This window comes from Heliangelus exortis, chromosome 3 (genome assembly GCF_036169615.1).
Source record: "Heliangelus exortis chromosome 3, bHelExo1.hap1, whole genome shotgun sequence".
NCBI lineage: Eukaryota > Metazoa > Chordata > Aves > Apodiformes > Trochilidae > Heliangelus > Heliangelus exortis.
In genome coordinates, this window is record NC_092424.1 from 114,112,447 (window position 1) to 114,129,763 (window position 17,317).

Below are 17,317 nucleotides of genomic sequence, written 5' to 3' on the forward strand. Positions count from 1 at the left end.
GGGGTGGAATGAGGTGACCTTTAGGGTCCCTTCCCACCCAAACCACTCTGGGATTCCATGGTTCTTGGTTGCACTCCTGCCCTCTGGGTCTCTCTGTATCTCCCAGGGCACATCCAGCAGCCCTGCTGGGATCCCAGCATCCCCATCCCTCCGAGCTCTCCCCATCCCCTGATGGGAACCAGGAGAAAAGCCAAAACTCTTCAAGGGCACCCACACCCATTCAGCAAAACCCAAGCAGTGCCCTGGGGTGAGAAACTCCTCACGCTGCGTTCCCACCAGGCGGGGGAGTCAAGGGTAAAGATAAAGCTGGTGGAGAAACAGGTCCTGGGAATGAGATCAGCCAGGTGTGGAGCAGTCAGGGACGGGACAAGTCCCTGCTGGAGATAACTCTGCTGGCAGCCCTGCTTCGGGCTGATATCGTCCTCAAAATGCAGAGTTTCGGTCGAGCTGGAGCAGCTCTGGGAGCAATGAGGGAAAAATAATCAGGGGCGGGTGGTTCGGGGGGGTTTTTTGGGGGGGGAAAAAGGCTTTGGGGAAACCTTGGAAGTGAGAGGGGTGCTCAGCCCAGGCCACATGTGAAAGTTTGGGAAGGGTTTATTGATCCCTGGAGTCATTGATCCCCAGAGTTATTGATCCTTGGAGTTATTGATCCGTGGGTGTATTGACCCCTGGAGTTATTGATCCCTGGAGTTATTGATCCCTGGAGTTATTGATCCCTTCCCTAAAGCTCCTGCCCCATTTTTGGCTTGGGGCAGGAGAGGTCAAGGTCCATCCATTGCATGGGAGGACAGAGCAGGAAACTGTTGACCTGCAGGAGGAGAAGGAGAAACACCCTGAGCCCACCAGCTCCAGGACTGACACCCCTGACATCCAGGACCTCGGCGTGGGGCAGAGGTGTCGGGATGTCCCCCGGGGAGGATGCTGTCCCCTCACCCCAGAGTTGAGGTACTCCTCCAGCAGCAGGCACAGCTCCGTGTTCTGCTGATCCAAGGTGGCCACCTCGGCCAGCAGGTTGGCCCTGCACGTCAGGACCTTGCTGGGCAAGGAGAAGGTGGCCAATGAGTGCTGGGCTTCCTCCAGCAGTGCCACCAGCACGTCCTGTCCCCCCCAAAGCACTCACTAATATTCCTCCAGTGCCACTGCCAGTGCATCCCACAGCTTCAACGTGGCCTCAGGGATCACCTGTGCCAGGGATTCCCAGTATTCCCCATCCTTCGAGCTGTCCCGTACCTGCAGCATCTCCTTCCCTGCTCCATCCTTCAACCTGAGGGACCTGGGGGACAGAGAACAAAGCTCTGAGCTTCACCTCTTGCTGGGTGGGGAATATCTCCACACCCTGTTGTCACTGTCACATGTTGAAGGTCAGGTTGGGGGAGGTGTCCCTGACCATGGCAGGGGTTGGAATTAGGTGACCTTTAGGGTCCCTTTCTCCCCAAACCACTCTGGGATCCCCTGGCTGTATGGCAGCTGCTGGAAGGGGTGATGCTCCCCCAGGCTGTGGGACCCCACATCATCAACTCACAAACTGGGTTGTGCTGGAGATCATCTGATCCCACCCAGAGAGAAATCCCTGGAGCTGGGAGCCCCCTGGGCTGGGGGAGGGGTCCCTGACCACGGTTTGGGTTGGATCTCAATGATCTTTAGGGTCCCTTCCCACCCACCCCATTCCCTCACTCCATGACACTGTTGTGTTACCCAAGCAGCAGCTGAAGAACCACCCACAGCCCTCCAAGCCCCAGCAGCTTTTGGGGACAAGTCTGGGAGCTCCACGGGATCTCTCTTCCCCTCTCACCCTTCCTTCTCTGGCTCTTCTTTCCCCTCTGCCTTCTGCCCCCAACAGCTCTGTCACCCGCCCTCAACCTTCCCATTCCATGTCCCCAACCCTCCCCTCCCTCTGCCACCTCCCCTCACCTCCCCCTCCCATCCCACTTAGAAAGCCCCATCCCTGCCTTGTCCTGCTGAGCCCTGAGGGAGGAGCAGGATGAATTCCTTGGGGTGAGGGTGCTGAGCCCCTGGGTGCCCAGGTTGCCCAAGGAAGCTGTGGCTGCCCCATCCCTGGCAGTGTCTCAGCCCAGGTTGGATGGGGCTTGGAGCCCCCTGGGCTGGGGGAGGGGTCCCTGACCATGGCAGGGGGGGCACTGGATGATCCTTAAGGTCCTTTTCCACCCAAACCCATCTGATTCCACAGTTGTCCCCCTTGCTGAGGCACTGTCTGTACCCCAGCCCTGCCTGCACACCCCCAGGCAATGCCAAGAGCCCTGCTCTGCCCCTCAGTCCTACCTCAGCTTGCTGAAATCCTGCACAAAAACCTTCAGGATCTTCAGGACATCATCAGGCTGGATGGCCACAGCTGGAAGGGAACCCTGGGAGCTCTGAGAGCCTTTGAGCTCAACCCTGTGGCCACCAAATCCATCGTCCTCCCTGTCCCCAGCTGGATACATGAGATCTTCTCCACCTCTGCTGCCCCGACTCTGGAAGGGGGGAAGTTGGACATGATGCCTTCCTCACCTCCTCCTCCTCCTCCCCAAGTGTCCCCTTCCCTCTGGGAGCTCCCAGCTGCTTTGTCCCTTGGCAAACTGAGGGAGCTGAGGCAAAAGCTCCCGTGCAAGAGGCTCTGTCCAGCTCTGGCAGGAGATGACTCCAACCCCTCAGCCATGGCTCGGCCCAGGGAAACATCTGGGCTCAGCACCCCAAATCCCCTCTCTGCCTTGTCTGGGTGCTGAGGAGATGTTCTGCTCCCCCTCCCCCAGATCCCTGCTGGGTTTTCCCCACCACTGTCCCCGATGGTCCCACCTGGCCAAGAGCCACCTCCTGGGCTTTGTACTTCAGGAAAAAATCCACCAGTTCATACTGGTCATCCTCATCATCGATCTCCAGGGTCTGTGGAGCAAAGGGACCAGGTTAGAGCCCTTCAGGACTTCACATCACGGGAGGGGGAGTGAAACCAAGAGCATTTCCCAGGAGGCTCTGGAAGAGTGGACAGGGAAGAGAATCATCAGGAGGTGATGCTGATCCCCAGGTGTATTGATCCCTGGGGATATTGATCCCTGCCCTGAAGCTCTGGGCCCAGTTTTGGCTCGGGGCAGGAGAGGTCAGGGCTCATCCTTTGCATGGGAGGACAGAGCAGGAGAAGAAGGAGAAACACCCTGAGCCCAACAGGACCTCACGACCTGAAGCTCTTGCTGGTTGTCCCCAGAGCTGGGGAACAGCCTGGAGCACCAGCTCCAGAGCTTTGTCTGAGCTTCTTCAGCCCTGGGGAGCTGGGGACAGGAGGTCCTTGCCTTCCAGTACCATTTCTGAGCATCATCTGTGTGCCACACGCAGAGGGAAGCCCTGGAGATCTTCTCCCAGCTCCTGGGGCAGCTGCAGAAACCTTCATCCATGCAGAAACCTTCACCTCAAGGTGTGGAGCTCAGAGGAGCTCCTGGGGCAGGCAGGGGACACCAAGCCTGCTCCCTGGCCATCTCAGAGCTTCCATCATCACTCACCGACTCAGCTGTCACCAGCTCCAGGATCCTCTTGATGGTCTTGGAGAAATCCTGCTGAATTTTTGCTCCATCCTCAACCAGCCCTGCCTTTTCTTTTCCTCCTTCTCCAGTGCTCGCTGCTTCCTTCTCCTCCTCTCTCCCTTCCTCCTCCTCTCCTCCAGAGCTCCTCTCTGAAACATGGAGGGGAGTGAGAAGAACCCTTTGCACTTGAACCCTTCCTTCCCTGTGATCTGGAAAGCACCTCAAAACATGACACGAACTGGCCTGGAACTGGGAGCACTGGGTGAACTGGAGTGTGAAGATCTCCAAGCTGAGAAACTTGGTGGCACTCTGAGCTGGGGCAGGACAAGTGGCACTGGAGAAGCCTTTGAGGTCCCTTCCCACCCAAACCCATCTGGGATTCCATGGCTCCAGGGGGTTCCCAGTGCCACGAGGGTGACAGGGACACTGTGCATCCCACCTGCCAGGCTGGCCTGGAACTGGGAGCACTGGGTGAACTGGAGTGTGAAGATCTCCAAGCTGAGAAACTTGGTGGCACTCTGAGCTGAGGAAGTGTCCCTGCCCGTGGCAGGATGAGTGGCACTGGAGGAGCCTTTGAGGTCCCTTCCCACCCAAACCCATCTGGGATTCCATGGCTCCAGGGGGTTCCCAGTGCCACGAGGGTGACAAGGACACCGTGCATCCCACCTGCCAGGCTCTCCACGGCCAACTTGGTCACCATCCACTTGGCTTTGTCATTCCCCAGGGGCCCAACGTTGGTGAGGAACCAGTAGTGAGGCTGCACCCAGGGCAGCCCCAGCTGCTGGGTGTGGATGATGTGATCTGCAGCCAGGGCTTTGCCCATCAGCTTTTTGGCTTCCTCCTCGTTCATCAGCCAGACCTCCCTGAACTTCTTGGCATCGCTGAGAGCAAAATGCCTGTGGGGAGGAGAGGTGGCCCCTGGGAAGTGGCTCCAGGAGGCAACCTCTATCTCCCTCTGGTGTTCCCAAGCCTCCCATCCTTGGCTGGATGTCCCACCTCATCTTTCTCTGGACCTCCTTGAACTGCTCCTGGATGCGCTGGCAGTCGGCTGCCAGGCTCTGGTTCTCCTCCCTGCACTGCTTCTTCTGCTTCCTCAGCCTGGTCTTCAGGTTGCTGAGCAAGCTGTGGAGCCTGGGGAGGGACAACAAAGCCAGACATCCCCCACATCATAGAATCATAGAATCCTAGAATGGGCTGGGCTGGAAGGGACCTCAGAGCTCATCAAGTCCAACCCTTGCTCCACTCCCCCCGTGGTTCCCAGCCCATGGCACTGAGTGCCACATCCAGGCTCTTTTGAAATATCTCCAGGGATGGAGAATCCACCCCTTCCCTGGGCAGCCCATTCCAATGCCTGAGCACCCTCTCCAGAAAGAAATTCTTTCTCATGGCCAACCTAAACCTCCCCTGGCACAACTTGAGACCTCTTGTGCCCTCTTGTCTTGCTGAGAGTTGCCTGGGAAAAGAGCCCAACCCCCCCCTGGCTCCAACCTCCTTTCAGGGAGTTGGAGAGAGTGATGAGGTCTCCCCTGAGCCTCCTCTTCTCCAGCCTCAACACCCCCAGCTCCCTCAGCCCTTCCTCACAGGACTTGTGCTGGATCCCTTCCCAGCCTCCTTGCTCTTCTCTGGACCTGCTCCAGCACCTCAAGCTCCTTCCTGAGCTGAGGGGCCCAGAACTGGACACAGGACTCAAGCTGTGGCCTCCCCAGGGCTGAGCACAGGGGCAGAATCCCTTCCCTGGACCTGCTGGCCACGCTCTTCCTGACACAGCCCAGGATGCCATTGGCCTTCTTGGCCACCTGGGCACACTGCTGCCTCCTCTTCAGCTTCCTGGCAATCCAGACTCCCAGCTCCCTTTCTGCCACTCTGTGCCCAGCCTGGAGCTCCCCATGGGGTTCTTGTGTTGAACCTCATCCCGTTGGGATCAGCCCAACTCTCCAGTCTGTCCAGGTCCCTCTGCAGAGCCCTCCTGCCTTCCAGCTGATCCACACTCCCCCCAGCTTGGTGTCATCTGCAAATTTGCTGCTGATGGACTCAATCCCCTCATCTAAATCCTCACTAAAGATATTAAACAGCACTGGGCCCAACACTGATCCCTGGGGGACACCACGGCCGCCATTTTGATGCAGCCCCGTTCAGCACCACTCTCTGGGCCCGGCCCTCCAGCCAGTTCCTAACCCAGCACAGGGTGCTCCTGTCCAAGCTGTGGCCTGACAGCTTTTTCAGGAGAATCCTGTGGGGGACGGTGTCAAAGGCCTTGCTGAAGTCCAGGTAGAGCACATCCACAGCCTTCCCCTCATCCACCAGGCAGTCCCCTGATCATAAAAGGAGCTCAGGTTGGTCAGACAGGACCTGCCCTTCCTAACCCCGTGCTGGCTGGGTCTGATCCCTTGTCCATCCTGTGGGTGCTGTGTGATTACACTGAGGATGAGCTGCTCCATAACCCTGCCAGGCAAAGAGAGACCTTGGGGTGTATCCAGCTTCTGTGGAGGCTTTGGGGCTCCTGGTGACCACCCAGTGCCAAGCCCTGGTGACCCTGGTGCTGCTGGAAGGGTTTGGCCAGGACCAAGGTGTCCAGAATGCTCTGTCCTGGGATGTCCATGTCCTGCCCTGTCCATGGGCCACCCTGGGCCACGTTGGGTGATGGGCTCCAGAAAACATGGGATGGGGGAGGTGATGGGTGGAGAGGCAGAACCCACCTTCCAGGGATGGGTTATGTACCTGTTGATCTTCCTCTTCTGCTGGGATCTGATGATGGTGTTCTCCTCATCCTGCTTCTTAAGCACCTTGAGGTTGTACTCCAGCTTCTCCTGGGTCAGCTGGTAGACAGCTTTCATCTGCTGCAGCTGCTTCTCCAGGGTCTGGCATTCAAAAAAAACAAACAAACCAAAAAACCCCCAAACCCAAGTTGTGCTGCGAGCAAAGGCCACACAGAACCTTGGATCCTACTGATCCTGATCTCCAAACCCCATCCTCCCATGGACACTTCCCAGATAACCCTTGGCCACTCCTGGGGGAGGGATGGAGATGTTGGTTGTCCATAAGAACGTGTTATGGGGCCAGGTCTGGAGCAGGGACTGAAGCTGCACCTCACTTTGTCCCACTGGGGCACCAGTTTGGGTCTTGTCCCCTCAACCCAGAGCTGATGTTCGTGCTGGCTTCAAGCTGCAGGTTTCTGAATTGACCAAAACTCAGAAGTTCCTGGGTGAGCTGGAGCAAAGGACACAGGAGGAGTAACAACTCCAACTCCAGGTTCTTCTTCCCCACCAAAACTCAACCCCACGATGCTTTCCCTCCATCTACAGTGGACACAGAGAAGAAGTCATTCTCCTCCTCCTCCTCCTCCATCACCCTGTGTTGGCAGAGTTACCACCTCCCTACAAAGCTCTGAGCAGCTCCAGCCTTTCAACATTTTATTTTTTCTTTTTAATTAGGGGTCTACTTGGTCTGTCCCAGACTCTGTCCCCTGTTCCCAAGCCCGCTGCCAAACTGGGACCAGGACAGGTTGGTGGCAAGTAGTGGAGATGAAGGCAGCAGGAGTGTTTTTTACAGCAGCCTCTGAACTTTGGTCTCACACGTGTTGCTGCCTCCCTCTGTCCTTCCCCACATGGCTTGGAGCCACCTGGGGATGTCACCAGCTCCGTGTCACCTCCCAGGTCACCAAGAGGGGGGTGAGGCAACCTCAGAACCAGGACTGTCCACCCTGGACATGTCCCTCTCACGTCTTGCAAGAGGAATATTTCACCTGTGGTAGAGCAAAACCCTCAGGGTGTTGGTCTGTGTCTGCCAGGGCTTCCTCAGAGGACAGCCCAGGGGACAAACAAGGAGACTTGACTAAAATCCAACTGCAACGTGTCCTGGTTCTAATCTGGAGCCTGGGACACAGCCCAGGACAGCTGGAGGTGGGCAGGGATCTGCTGAGCAGAGGAGCTTGGATGATGCTGGGCAAAGCCAGCCCTGGAGCAACCCTGGGTGGGAAAAATCCCCAGAACAGCTCCAGGCTGGGTGGGGAATGGCTGGAAAACAGACTGAGGAGAAGGACTTTGGGGTGTGGGGGGAGGAGAAGCTCAGCATCACCCCAGACATCCCCGTGTTGGTCACCCAACCCCACATGTGTCCATCCCTGGGGTCCCCATCAGCAGAAGGACACGGAGCTGTTGGAGCCAGTGCAGAGGAGGCCCTGGAGCTGCTGGGAGGGCTGGAGCAGCTCTGCTCTGGAGCCAGGCTGAGAGAGTTGGGGGTGTTGAGGCTGGAGAAGAGAAGGCTGCAACGGGGAGACCTTAAAGCACCCTTGATCCGTGGCTCCAAGGCTCCATAGAATCACAGAATCCCAGAACGGGCTGGGTTGGAAGGGACCTCAGAGCTCATCAAGTCCAACCCTTGCTCCACTCCCCCCGTGGTTCCCAGCCCATGGCACTGAGTGCCACATCCAGGCTCTTTGGAAATATCTCCAGGGATGGAGAATCCACCCCTTCCCTGGGCAGCCCATTCCAATGCCTGATCACCCTCTCCAGAAAGAAATTCTTTCTCATGTCCAACCTAAACCTCCCCTGGCACAACTTGAGACCTCTTGTGCCCTCTTGTCTTGCTGAGAGTTGCCTGGGAAAAGAGCCCAACCCCCCCCTGGCTCCAACCTCCTTTCAGGGAGTTGGAGAGAGTGATGAGGTCTCCCCTGAGCCTCCTCTTCTCCAGCCTCAACACCCCCAGCTCCCTCAGCCCTTCCTCACAGCACTTGTGCTGGATCCCTTCCCAGCCTCCTTGCTCTTCTCTGGACCTGCTCCAGCACCTCAATCTCCTTCCTGAGCTGAGGGGCCCAGAACTGGACACAGGACTCAAGCTGTGGCCTCCCCAGGGCTGAGAAAAGAGCCCAACCTCCCCCTGGCTCCAACCTCCATGATCTGCCCCATTCCATGGAGGGGATGCTCTACCTGCACTTCCTTCTCCAGCTGGAGCTTCACCACGTTGTATTCCTCCTCATCCTGCAGCCACAGCTGCTCCAGCTGCTTCTCATACTCCTCCACCTTCCTCATTCGGGTCTCCAGGTATTCCATCTGTGGGGAGAAGGAGAACATCACCCATCCCTGGTGACACCTTCTGCCTGGGGATAATTCCCCCTCCAGAAGAAGTGTCCCTCTGCCCCACCACCCCACCTCATGAAGAACCATCTGCTTCAGGCACATTTCTTTTTATAGTTAGCACAGTCCTGGAGAGTCCTTTGGGTCCCTCAGGAGCAGGAGGAGATTGAGGGGCTGGAGAGTGTCCAGAGAAGGGAATGGAGCTGGGGAAGGGGCTGGAGAAGATGGAGAAGGGGATGGAGAAGTTGTGAGGAGCATCTGAGCCACTTGGCTTTAAAACCAGGAATATTCACCCATGGAAGAGTCCAACCTGCCCACTCTGCACTGCTTCCTCTCTGCAGGGATCCCTCAGGGTGCAGGAGACCTCGGGGTGGGGAGGCTGAATTTCATCCTCCAGCACCAGAAGGAGATTGAGGGGCTGGAGAGTGTCCAGAGAAGGGAATGGAGCTGGGGAAGGGGCTGGAGAAGATGGAGAAAGGTCTGGAGAAGTTGTGAGGAGCATCTGAGGGAGCTGTGGGTGCTGATCCTGGAGCAGAGGAGGCTGAGGGGAGACCTTGTGGCTCTCTGCAAGCCCCTGAGAGGAGGTTGGAGCCAGGGGGGGTCGGGCTCTGCTCCCAAGGAACAAGGGATGGGAGAAGAGGAACTTTTGGCACAAGTCAAGTGGTGCCAGGGGAGGTTTAGGTTGGAGCTGGGGAAGAATTTCTCCCTGGAAAGGGTTGTCAGGGCCTGGCCCAGGCTGCCCAGGGCAGGGCTGGAGTCCCCATCATGCCTGGAGGGGTTTCAGAGAAAGCCCTGGGGATGTGGGGATGAGGGACATGGGGCAGGGCTGGGGAAGGGTTGGACTCCATCACCTTCAAGGTCTTTTCCAACCACACTTTCTTCACTCCAAGTTCTGTAGGACCCCTCCTGGGCTCCATGGGTGATGTCTCCCCCCTGGGAGGGTGACAGTGGGACCAGGGGCTGGGGATGAGGGTTGGAGCTGATGATCCCAATGGGCTTTTTTTTAATCTGAGTGATTCCATGATCCCAAACCTGGAAGGCATGGACCTTACCTCCTTTGCATTGTAGTCCTGGATGGCTTCCTCCCACCTCTTCTTGTTGTTGTCCAGCAGCTCTCTCCTTTCCAGCTCAAAAGTTTCCTGTGCAGGAGGCAGAGCCCTTCACCCCCACCTTGGTCCCACTCGGGGCCAACCAAGTGGCCTCAGGTTTCCCCGTTGGAATTTTCCATTCCCCTGGGACTTGGTCACCTCAATCTTGAGGAGCTGCTGCTGGTAACTCTTCATCACGTGCCTGTTCTGCTCCTCCATCCTCTCCAGCAGCAGGTGGATGGCATCCGACTGGTTCTTCATGGTCTCCACGTACTGCTCATCTTTGGTTCTCAGCTCCTGGAGGAGGAAAGGAGATGTTGACATCAGAGAAAAGGATTTGACCAGGAAAAAGGTGAGACCCAGATGTTACCTGTTCCAAAGGAGAGGAAGTGATGAGAGCAAAGAGCCAGAAGATCAAGGGGTAGTGGGGAGGGAAGATGGGAGATGATGGATCATCAGTGTGAAAATGTCCAGGTCTGAGCTGGATAGGCTGGATCCATGGGTTCAGGTTCTGCAGAGGGATCAGGACAGGATGGATCCATGGGATGAGGCTCTGGAGAGAGATCTGGACAGGATGGATCCATGGGTTCAGGTTCTGCAGAGGGATCAGGACAGGATGGATCCATGGGTTCAGGTTCTGCAGAGGGATCAGGACAGGATGGATCCATGGGATGAGGCTCTGCAGAGGGATCAGGACAGGATGGATCCATGGGATGAGGCTCTGCAGAGGGATCAGGACAGGATGGATCCATGGGATGAGGCTCTGGAGAGAGATCTGGACAGGATGGATCCATGGGATGAGGCTCTGCAGAGGGATCAGGACAGGATGGATCCATGGGATGAGGCTCTGCAGAGGGATCAGGACAGGATGGATCCATGGGTTCAGGTTCTGCAGAGGGATCAGGACAGGATGGATCCATGAGTTCAGGTTCTGCAGATGGATCTGGACAGGATGGATCCATGGGATGAGTTCTGCAGAGGGATCAGGACAGGATGGATCCATGGGATGAGGCTCTGCAGAGGGATCAGGACAGGATGGATCCATGGGATGAGGCTCTGCAGAGGGATCAGGACAGGATGGATCCATGGGATGAAGCCAACTGTAGGAGTTTCACCAAGGCCAAGTGCTGGGTCCTGCCCTTGGGTCACCCCAACCCCAGGCAGAGCTCCAGGCTTGGGGCAGAGCAGCTGGAAAGTGCCTGGTGGGAAAGGAGCTGGGGGAGTTGGGCAACAGCAGCTGGAGATGAGGCAGAGTGTGCCCAGGTGGCCAAGGTGGCCACCAGAATCCTGGCTTGGGTCAGGAATGGGGTGGGCAGAGAAGGGAAGGGATGGTGCCCCTGTGCTGGGCACTGCTGAGGCTGCACCCCCAATCCTGGGGTCAGTTCTGGGGCCCTCAGGAGCAGAAGGAGATTGAGGGGCTGGAGAGTGTCCAGAGAAGGGAATGGAGCTGGGGAAGGGGCTGGAGAAGATGGAGAAGGGGATGGAAAGGAAAGAGAAGGGTCTGGAGAACATGGAGATGGGGAGAGAGAGGAAAGAGGAGGGTCTGGAGGACATGGAAAAGACCTGGAGAACATAAAGAAGGGATGGAGAAGATGGAGAAGGGTCTGGAGAGTAAGGAGGAGGGTCTGGAGAAGATGGAGAAAGGTCTGGAGAAGTTGTGAGGAGCATCTGAGGGAGCTGTGGGTGCTGATCCTGGAGCAGAGGAGGCTGAGGGGAGACCTTGTGGCTCTCTGCAAGCCCCTGAGAGGAGGTTGGAGCCAGGGGGGGTCGGGCTCTGCTCCCAGGGTCTTTTCCCTACAGGATTCTGGGATTCCCCACCTGCTGCAGGTCCCTGATGAGTTTGTTCTTCTCCTCCAGGAGCTCTGCACATCGTTGCTGCTGTTGGTTCAGCAGCTCCCACAGCTCCTCTGGGATCCTCATCTCCTTGGCCAGGGCCCACTTGGAGGTGATCTCCTCAGACTTGCAGACACCAGACTTGGCTTCCTTCTCCAGTTTCTCCACCCTGCAGGCAGGAAAATGCTTCAGCTCCTCTGGACAGGACCCAGAGGTCTCAGCAGCTCAGGAGCTGCGTCCTGCAGAACCCAGGTGGAACTCAAAGGGACCTCAAGGGACGAGTGGACCTCTTTAGGGCATCCCAACAGGAGCAGAGCTGGCATCCTGCAGGACTTGGTCCTTTTCTCCAGCTCTGCTCCTGCCCAATGCTCTAAGAACCTGGAGGAGAAATGGCTGCAGAACTGAGCTGAAGGAGCTCCCAGTCCTTGAGTCTCTGGGAAGCCTCTGAGATTCATCTTGATTTGGGATCCCAGCTGTCCAGGGAGCCTCCTGCAGCTGGAGGCACTGAGCATCCCACATCCATGGGATAAATCTCCTCTTCCCAACAGAGGCATCACCCAATGTCCTCTGGGATGCTCCTTGGCTCAGGTTGAACAGTGGCCACCACCTCTGCCCCATCCCAAACCTGCTCCACCAGCACGTCCAGGACAGTGAGATCAGAGAATCCCAGGATTTTCAGGCTGGAAGAGACCTCCAAGCTCATCCAGCCCAACCTTTGACCAACACCACAACCAACTCCTAACCCCTGTCCCTAAGGGCCAGCTCCAAAAGCCTTTAAATGCCTCCAGGGATGGTGACCCCACCTCTGTCCTGGGCCACCCCAACACCTGACAGCCCTCTCAGGGAAGAAATCTTTCCTGACATCCATCCCAAACCTCCCCTGGCACAGCTCCATCCATTCCACCCAACCCCAGCTCCTCAGCCCCTCACAGGATTTGTGCCCCAGGCCCTTCCTCACCTTTGTTGCCCTTCCCTGGACATCTCCATCACTTCTCTGTCCCTCCTGCAGGGAGGTGCCCAGAGCTGAGCACAGGACTCAGGATGTGGCCTCCCCAGAGCTGAGCACAGAGGGATCATCACCTCCCTGCTCCCGATGGCCACTGAGCTCCTAACACAGCCCAGGATGCCACCTCTGCCTCATAAGAAGTCACTGGCACCCCACACCCCCAGCTCCCTTTCCAGCTCAGAGCTCTCTGACCACACATCCCCAAACCTGGAGCTCCCCATGGGGTGGTTCTGACCCAGGTGCCAGACCAGGCATGGACCAGGTCCAACCACTGGACCTGGTTTCAATGTATTTGTATAAAATGTGTAATAGGGATGGATTGCAGCATTCTGAAAGCTTCCTTGGCATGCAGTGCTCACTGGGATATTGCACCAAGTGGGTACTAAAAGGTTCCTTAGAATCATAGAATAGAATCCCAGAATGGGCTGGGTTGGAAGGGACCTCAGAGCTCATCAAGTCCAACCCTTGCTCCACTCCCCCCGTGGTTCCCAGCCCATGGCACTGAGTGCCACATCCAGGCTCTTTGGAAATATCTCCAGGGATGGAGAATCCACCCCTTCCCTGGGCAGCCCATTCCAATGCCTGATCACCCTCTCTGCAAAGAATTCTTTCCTAATATCCAACCTAAACCTCCCCTGGCAGAGCTGAAGCTCTGCCAGGGGAGGTTTAGGTTGGATATTAGGAAAAAATTCTTTAGGCCATGCCCTCTTGTCCCACTGATATCAGCCCAACCCCCCCCTGGCTCCAACCTCCTTTCAGGGAGTTGGAGAGAGTGATGAGGTCTCCCCTGAGCCTCCTCTTCTCCAGCCTCAACACCCCCAGCTCCCTCAGCCCTTCCTCACAGGACTTGTGCTGGATCCCTTCCCAGCCTCCTTGCTCTTCTCTGGACCTGCTCCAGCACCTCAAGCTCCTTCCTGAGCTGAGGGGCCCAGAACTGGACACAGGACTCAAGCTGTGGCCTCCCCAGGGCTGAGTGGTGAGGAGAGGAGATCTTGGGGAGGGGGGGAGGGAGAAATTCCTTGGGGTGAGGGTGCTGAGCCCCTGGTTGCCCAGGTTGCCCAAGGAAGCTGTGGCTGCCCCATCCCTGGCAGTGTCTCAGCCCAGGTTGGATGGGGCTTGGAGCCCCCTGGGCTGGGGGAGGGGTCTCTGACCATGGCAGGGGGGTTGGAATTGGATGAATTTTAAGGTCCCTTTGTCCCCAAACCACCTGGGGAGCCTCTGACCCAGCAGCCAAGCTCTTACCTCTGCAGCTTCAGCTTTGCCTCCTCTGCCCTCCTCTTCATCTCCCTGCAGTCAGCAGCCACCTGGATGCTGGTCACCATCTGAGTGCCCTCATACAGCAGCCTGGCCAGTTTCTGGACAGATGGGGGGACACATCTGACACCTGGAAGCCTGGGGAGCTCTGGAAGAAGGATTACTGGAGGGGGTCTGCTCCCAGGGCTGGCTCTTACCCCCCTGCTGAGCTGCCCATGGCTCCATAAAGCCCTTTTCTCCCAAGCTATGACAGGATTGATGAGCACTGGGAGGACCTCAATGCACCCACCCATGGGTCCTCCCTCTCCTGGAAAGCCCTGGAGGCCACCAGCTCCAAGAGGAAGGTGCACAGAGGACCTTCTTGGTTTGTTTTCCCCACGTGTGTGGGATGGATTTAGGGGTTTGGAATGGGTTTAGGGGTTTGGGATGGCTTTAGGGGGTTGGGAGGGGTTTAGGGGGTTGGGAGGGGTTTAGGGGGTTGGGAAGGGTTTAGGGGGTTGGGAAGGGGTTTAGGGGGTTGGGAAGGGGTTTAGGGGGTTGGGAAGGGGTTTAGGGGGTTGCGAGGGGTTTATAGGTTTGGGATGGGGTTTGGATGCATGGAGAATGTCCCAGATGCTTCCAGTCCATGGGCTGGTTGTTACTGGGAGGTCACATCCCCAGGATGCAGCCCAAGAGCCTGGTGAGTGGTTGATAAGTTCTTCTCTGTCGTGATTGGAGCCAGGGGGGGTCGGGCTCTGCTCCCAAGGAACAAGGGATGGGAGAAGAGGAACTTTTGGCACAAGTCAAGTGGTGCCAGGGGAGGTTTAGGTTGGAGCTGGGGAAGAATTTCTCCCTGGAAAGGGTTGTCAGGGCCTGGCCCAGGCTGCCCAGGGCAGGGCTGGAGTCCCCATCATGCCTGGAGGGGTTTCAGAGAAAGCCCTGGGGATGTGGGGATGAGGGACATGGGGTGGGGGTGCTGGGGGAAGGGTTGGACTCCATCACCTTCAAGTTCTTTCCAACCAACCAGTTCTATCACCCCCACCTGGTCCTAAGGAGTTTCTGTCCCCGTTTCTTCTCACCTCAAAGCACCCCACAACACTTAGGAGGATGATAAAGCCTCAAGTCTGGAGGTCACCAGAGGACCCTCCTGTCCTCCTGCCTCACCTGCCTGCTCTCCTCAACCTGCTGGTGGCTCTTCCTCAGCTCTTCCTCCTCCACCTCCTCCACCTCTGGCTCCACATCTTCTCCAAGGCCCTCCCTGGGCAGAAAAGAAGAAGCAGAACAACATTTTAACTCCACATCACCTTCCCTGGTGATCCAGGACCCCTGAGATGGCCTCAGATTTGGGATCCAGCACGGGACCCTTCACTCTCTCTTCCCCTGAACCCCAAGCAAGGACCAGAAGTCCCCACTGGACCAGAAAGGAGGTAGGAAAGGCTGGGACAGGGTTCCCAAGGGAAATCAGGGTCCAGGTTGTGCTTTCTGGAGCTGGGAGTGGATTTAGTGACCTTGGGAGGGTTTGGTTCATGGGTTGGACCCACACCACCTCGTTGTGGTTGACTCTTGGTTTGGGCTGGGGGTGCTGGGCATTGCTCCAGGTTTGCCCAGGCTGGGAGAAGAAGGAATCACAGAATGATTGGAGTTGGAAGGGACCTCCCGTGGCCATCTCATCCCACCCCCCCGCAGTCAGCAGGGACACCCCCAACCCTCCATCCTCAGGACAGAGATCCTGACCCAGGTCCAGCTCAGGGGAGGGGGTGCAGGGTGTTGCCACTTCATGGTCCCACCTCCCCCAGCCTGGAGGGGCCTCCGAGGCTTGGGAAAGGATCCTGGGCAGTGCTGTTTGGGGACAGGTGAGTCCCAGGCTGGGGGCACCATTGGCCTGGTCCAGCACCACTGCTTTGGTGCTGATTTTGTCCCGGGGGAGCAGAGGGTCCAGGGGAGGACAACATCTTGGGGAAGGTCACCACCACCCCAGGGCTGGGCTGGGGACAGGACAGGGGTGTCCCTGATTTTGGGTGGGTGCCATTTGTCAGTGGGGGATATTTCCAGCGGGCTGAGGATCCAGGGAGGTCCCTAAGCCAGGGCCAGGCTGGGGAGAGGTCTCTGGTCCTGTGAGGGTTGGCAGGTTCATGTTGGGTCCTGCCAGGTCCTGGTGGGGTTCTTGTCCCCTTGTGGGGCAGGGGAGGTGCTCAGACCTGGAGATCTCTGAGCCCCCTTCACCCTGGGGTGGGGATGAAGGGGGTCAGGACTGGTACCAGTCTGGTGTGAGGCATCTGGAAGTGTCACTGGTTTTAAGGTGAGGGAACACCAACCCCAGAGCCAGGCTGGGGAAGAGGGGAGCAGACACGGGGGCTGGAGCTGAAGATGCGGGACTTGGGGCCGGGAGGGGCCTGGGGAGGGTTCGGGGCAGCCAGGGGTGGGATTAGGAGGAGGTCCCAGGGCCAGGGGGGTCCGTGCCGCCTTTCTCACCGGTTCTGGGCCTCGAGGCGAGCGGCGATGCGCTGGCGGCGGGCGGCGATCCGCTCCTGGGGGCCGGGCTCCCGGTCCTCGTCGGTGGGGTCCCGGTCCTCATCGGTGGGGTCCCGGTCCTCATCGGTGGGGTCCCGGGGCTCGTCGGCGGGGTCGGGTTGTGGGGCGAGCTCTGGGGCGAGCTCTGGGTCGGGCTCTGGGTCGGGCTCTGGGTCGGGCTCTGGGTCCGGGTCCCCGCACGCCTCGCCCTCCGCGCCCGCCGCCGGTTTCATCCTGCCCGGTCCCACCGGGAAGCACTGCGCATGCGCCAAGAGGCTGCGGCGTCTCGAAGTCGCCTAGCAACGCCCGCCCTGCGCATGCGTGTTGCCATCCGCACCTCCCGCGGCAACGGGCGGAGGAAGCACCGCGCAGGCGCAGAACAGCGGAAGCGTCCGCGCGTCGCTCAGCAACGGAGGGGCGCGAGTGAGCAGCCCCTCCCTTCCAGCGGCTCGTTGCTATGGCAACGGCTGCGCATGCGCGTTGCGGTTCCCCCGCCCGGAGGAAGGGGAGGGAGAAGGGGGGAGGGGAGGGATTAAAAATGGGGGGAAAAGGGTAAAGTGGAGACCTTAGAGCACCTTCCAGTGCCTGAAGGGGCTCCAGGAAAGCTGGGGAGGGACTTGGGACAAGGGCCTGGAGGGATGGGAGCCTGCGAGGGGGAAGGGTTTGCAGCTGGGAGAGGGGAGATCTTGGGCAGGGAGGGAGGGAGGGAGAAATTGTTTGGTTGGACTTGGTGATCTCAGAGGTCCTTTCCAGCCATGAGCATTCTGTGATTCTCAGGTGTGGGCCATGGGTTAGTGGTGGCCTGGAATAAGGTGATGTCCTGGCTGGGCTGGAGTGGGATAGGACAAGGGGGAAGGGTTTGGAGCTGGGAGAGGGGAGCTGGGGCTGAGATGGGAGGGAGAAATTGCTTGGGGTGAGGGTGCTGAGCCCCTGGTTGCCCAGGTTGCCCAAGGAAGCTGTGGCTGCCCCATCCCTTCTTGGGGTGCTTCGTATATATCAATGTATAGAAGTGCCCTGTAAGAATGGGGAGGGAAGGATTTGTTTGTCAGGCCCTGCAGGGACAGG

The 17,317-nt window shown here is 58.1% G+C and overlaps 1 protein-coding gene across 1 annotated transcript; it reads right to left on the reverse strand.

The window, feature by feature from the left end:
• Positions 1-579: 579 nt before the first annotated feature.
• On the reverse strand, positions 580-16,485 carry DRC1 (dynein regulatory complex subunit 1). Its single transcript, XM_071742460.1, has 16 exons — positions 16,214-16,485; positions 14,906-14,999; positions 13,751-13,863; positions 11,488-11,671; positions 9,829-9,966; positions 9,634-9,720; positions 8,435-8,557; positions 6,228-6,367; positions 4,506-4,640; positions 4,176-4,405; positions 3,489-3,658; positions 2,794-2,880; positions 2,281-2,471; positions 1,121-1,273; positions 934-1,036; positions 580-808 (listed from the first exon to the last, which is right to left on the reverse strand). The coding sequence occupies exons 1-16, from the start codon at positions 16,483-16,485 to the stop codon at positions 722-724; spliced, it is 2,307 nt and encodes a 768-aa protein (XP_071598561.1). The 3' UTR covers positions 580-721.
• Positions 16,486-17,317: the final 832 nt, after the last annotated feature.

Bases quoted from the DNA above. Each gene is read 5' to 3' on its own strand.
- DRC1 (XM_071742460.1), bottom strand. From the start codon at position 16,485: ATGAAACCGGCGGCGGGCGCGGAGGGCGAGGCGTGCGGGGACCCGGAC. The intron at 6,368-8,434 runs GTAGAGCATCCC...TTTGAATGCCAG, and splicing joins AGCTGGAGAAGGAAGTGCAG to ACCCTGGAGAAGCAGCTGCA. The intron at 1,274-2,280 runs GTAGGACTGAGG...TCTGTCCCCCAG, and splicing joins CAGGATTTCAGCAAGCTGAG to GTCCCTCAGGTTGAAGGATG.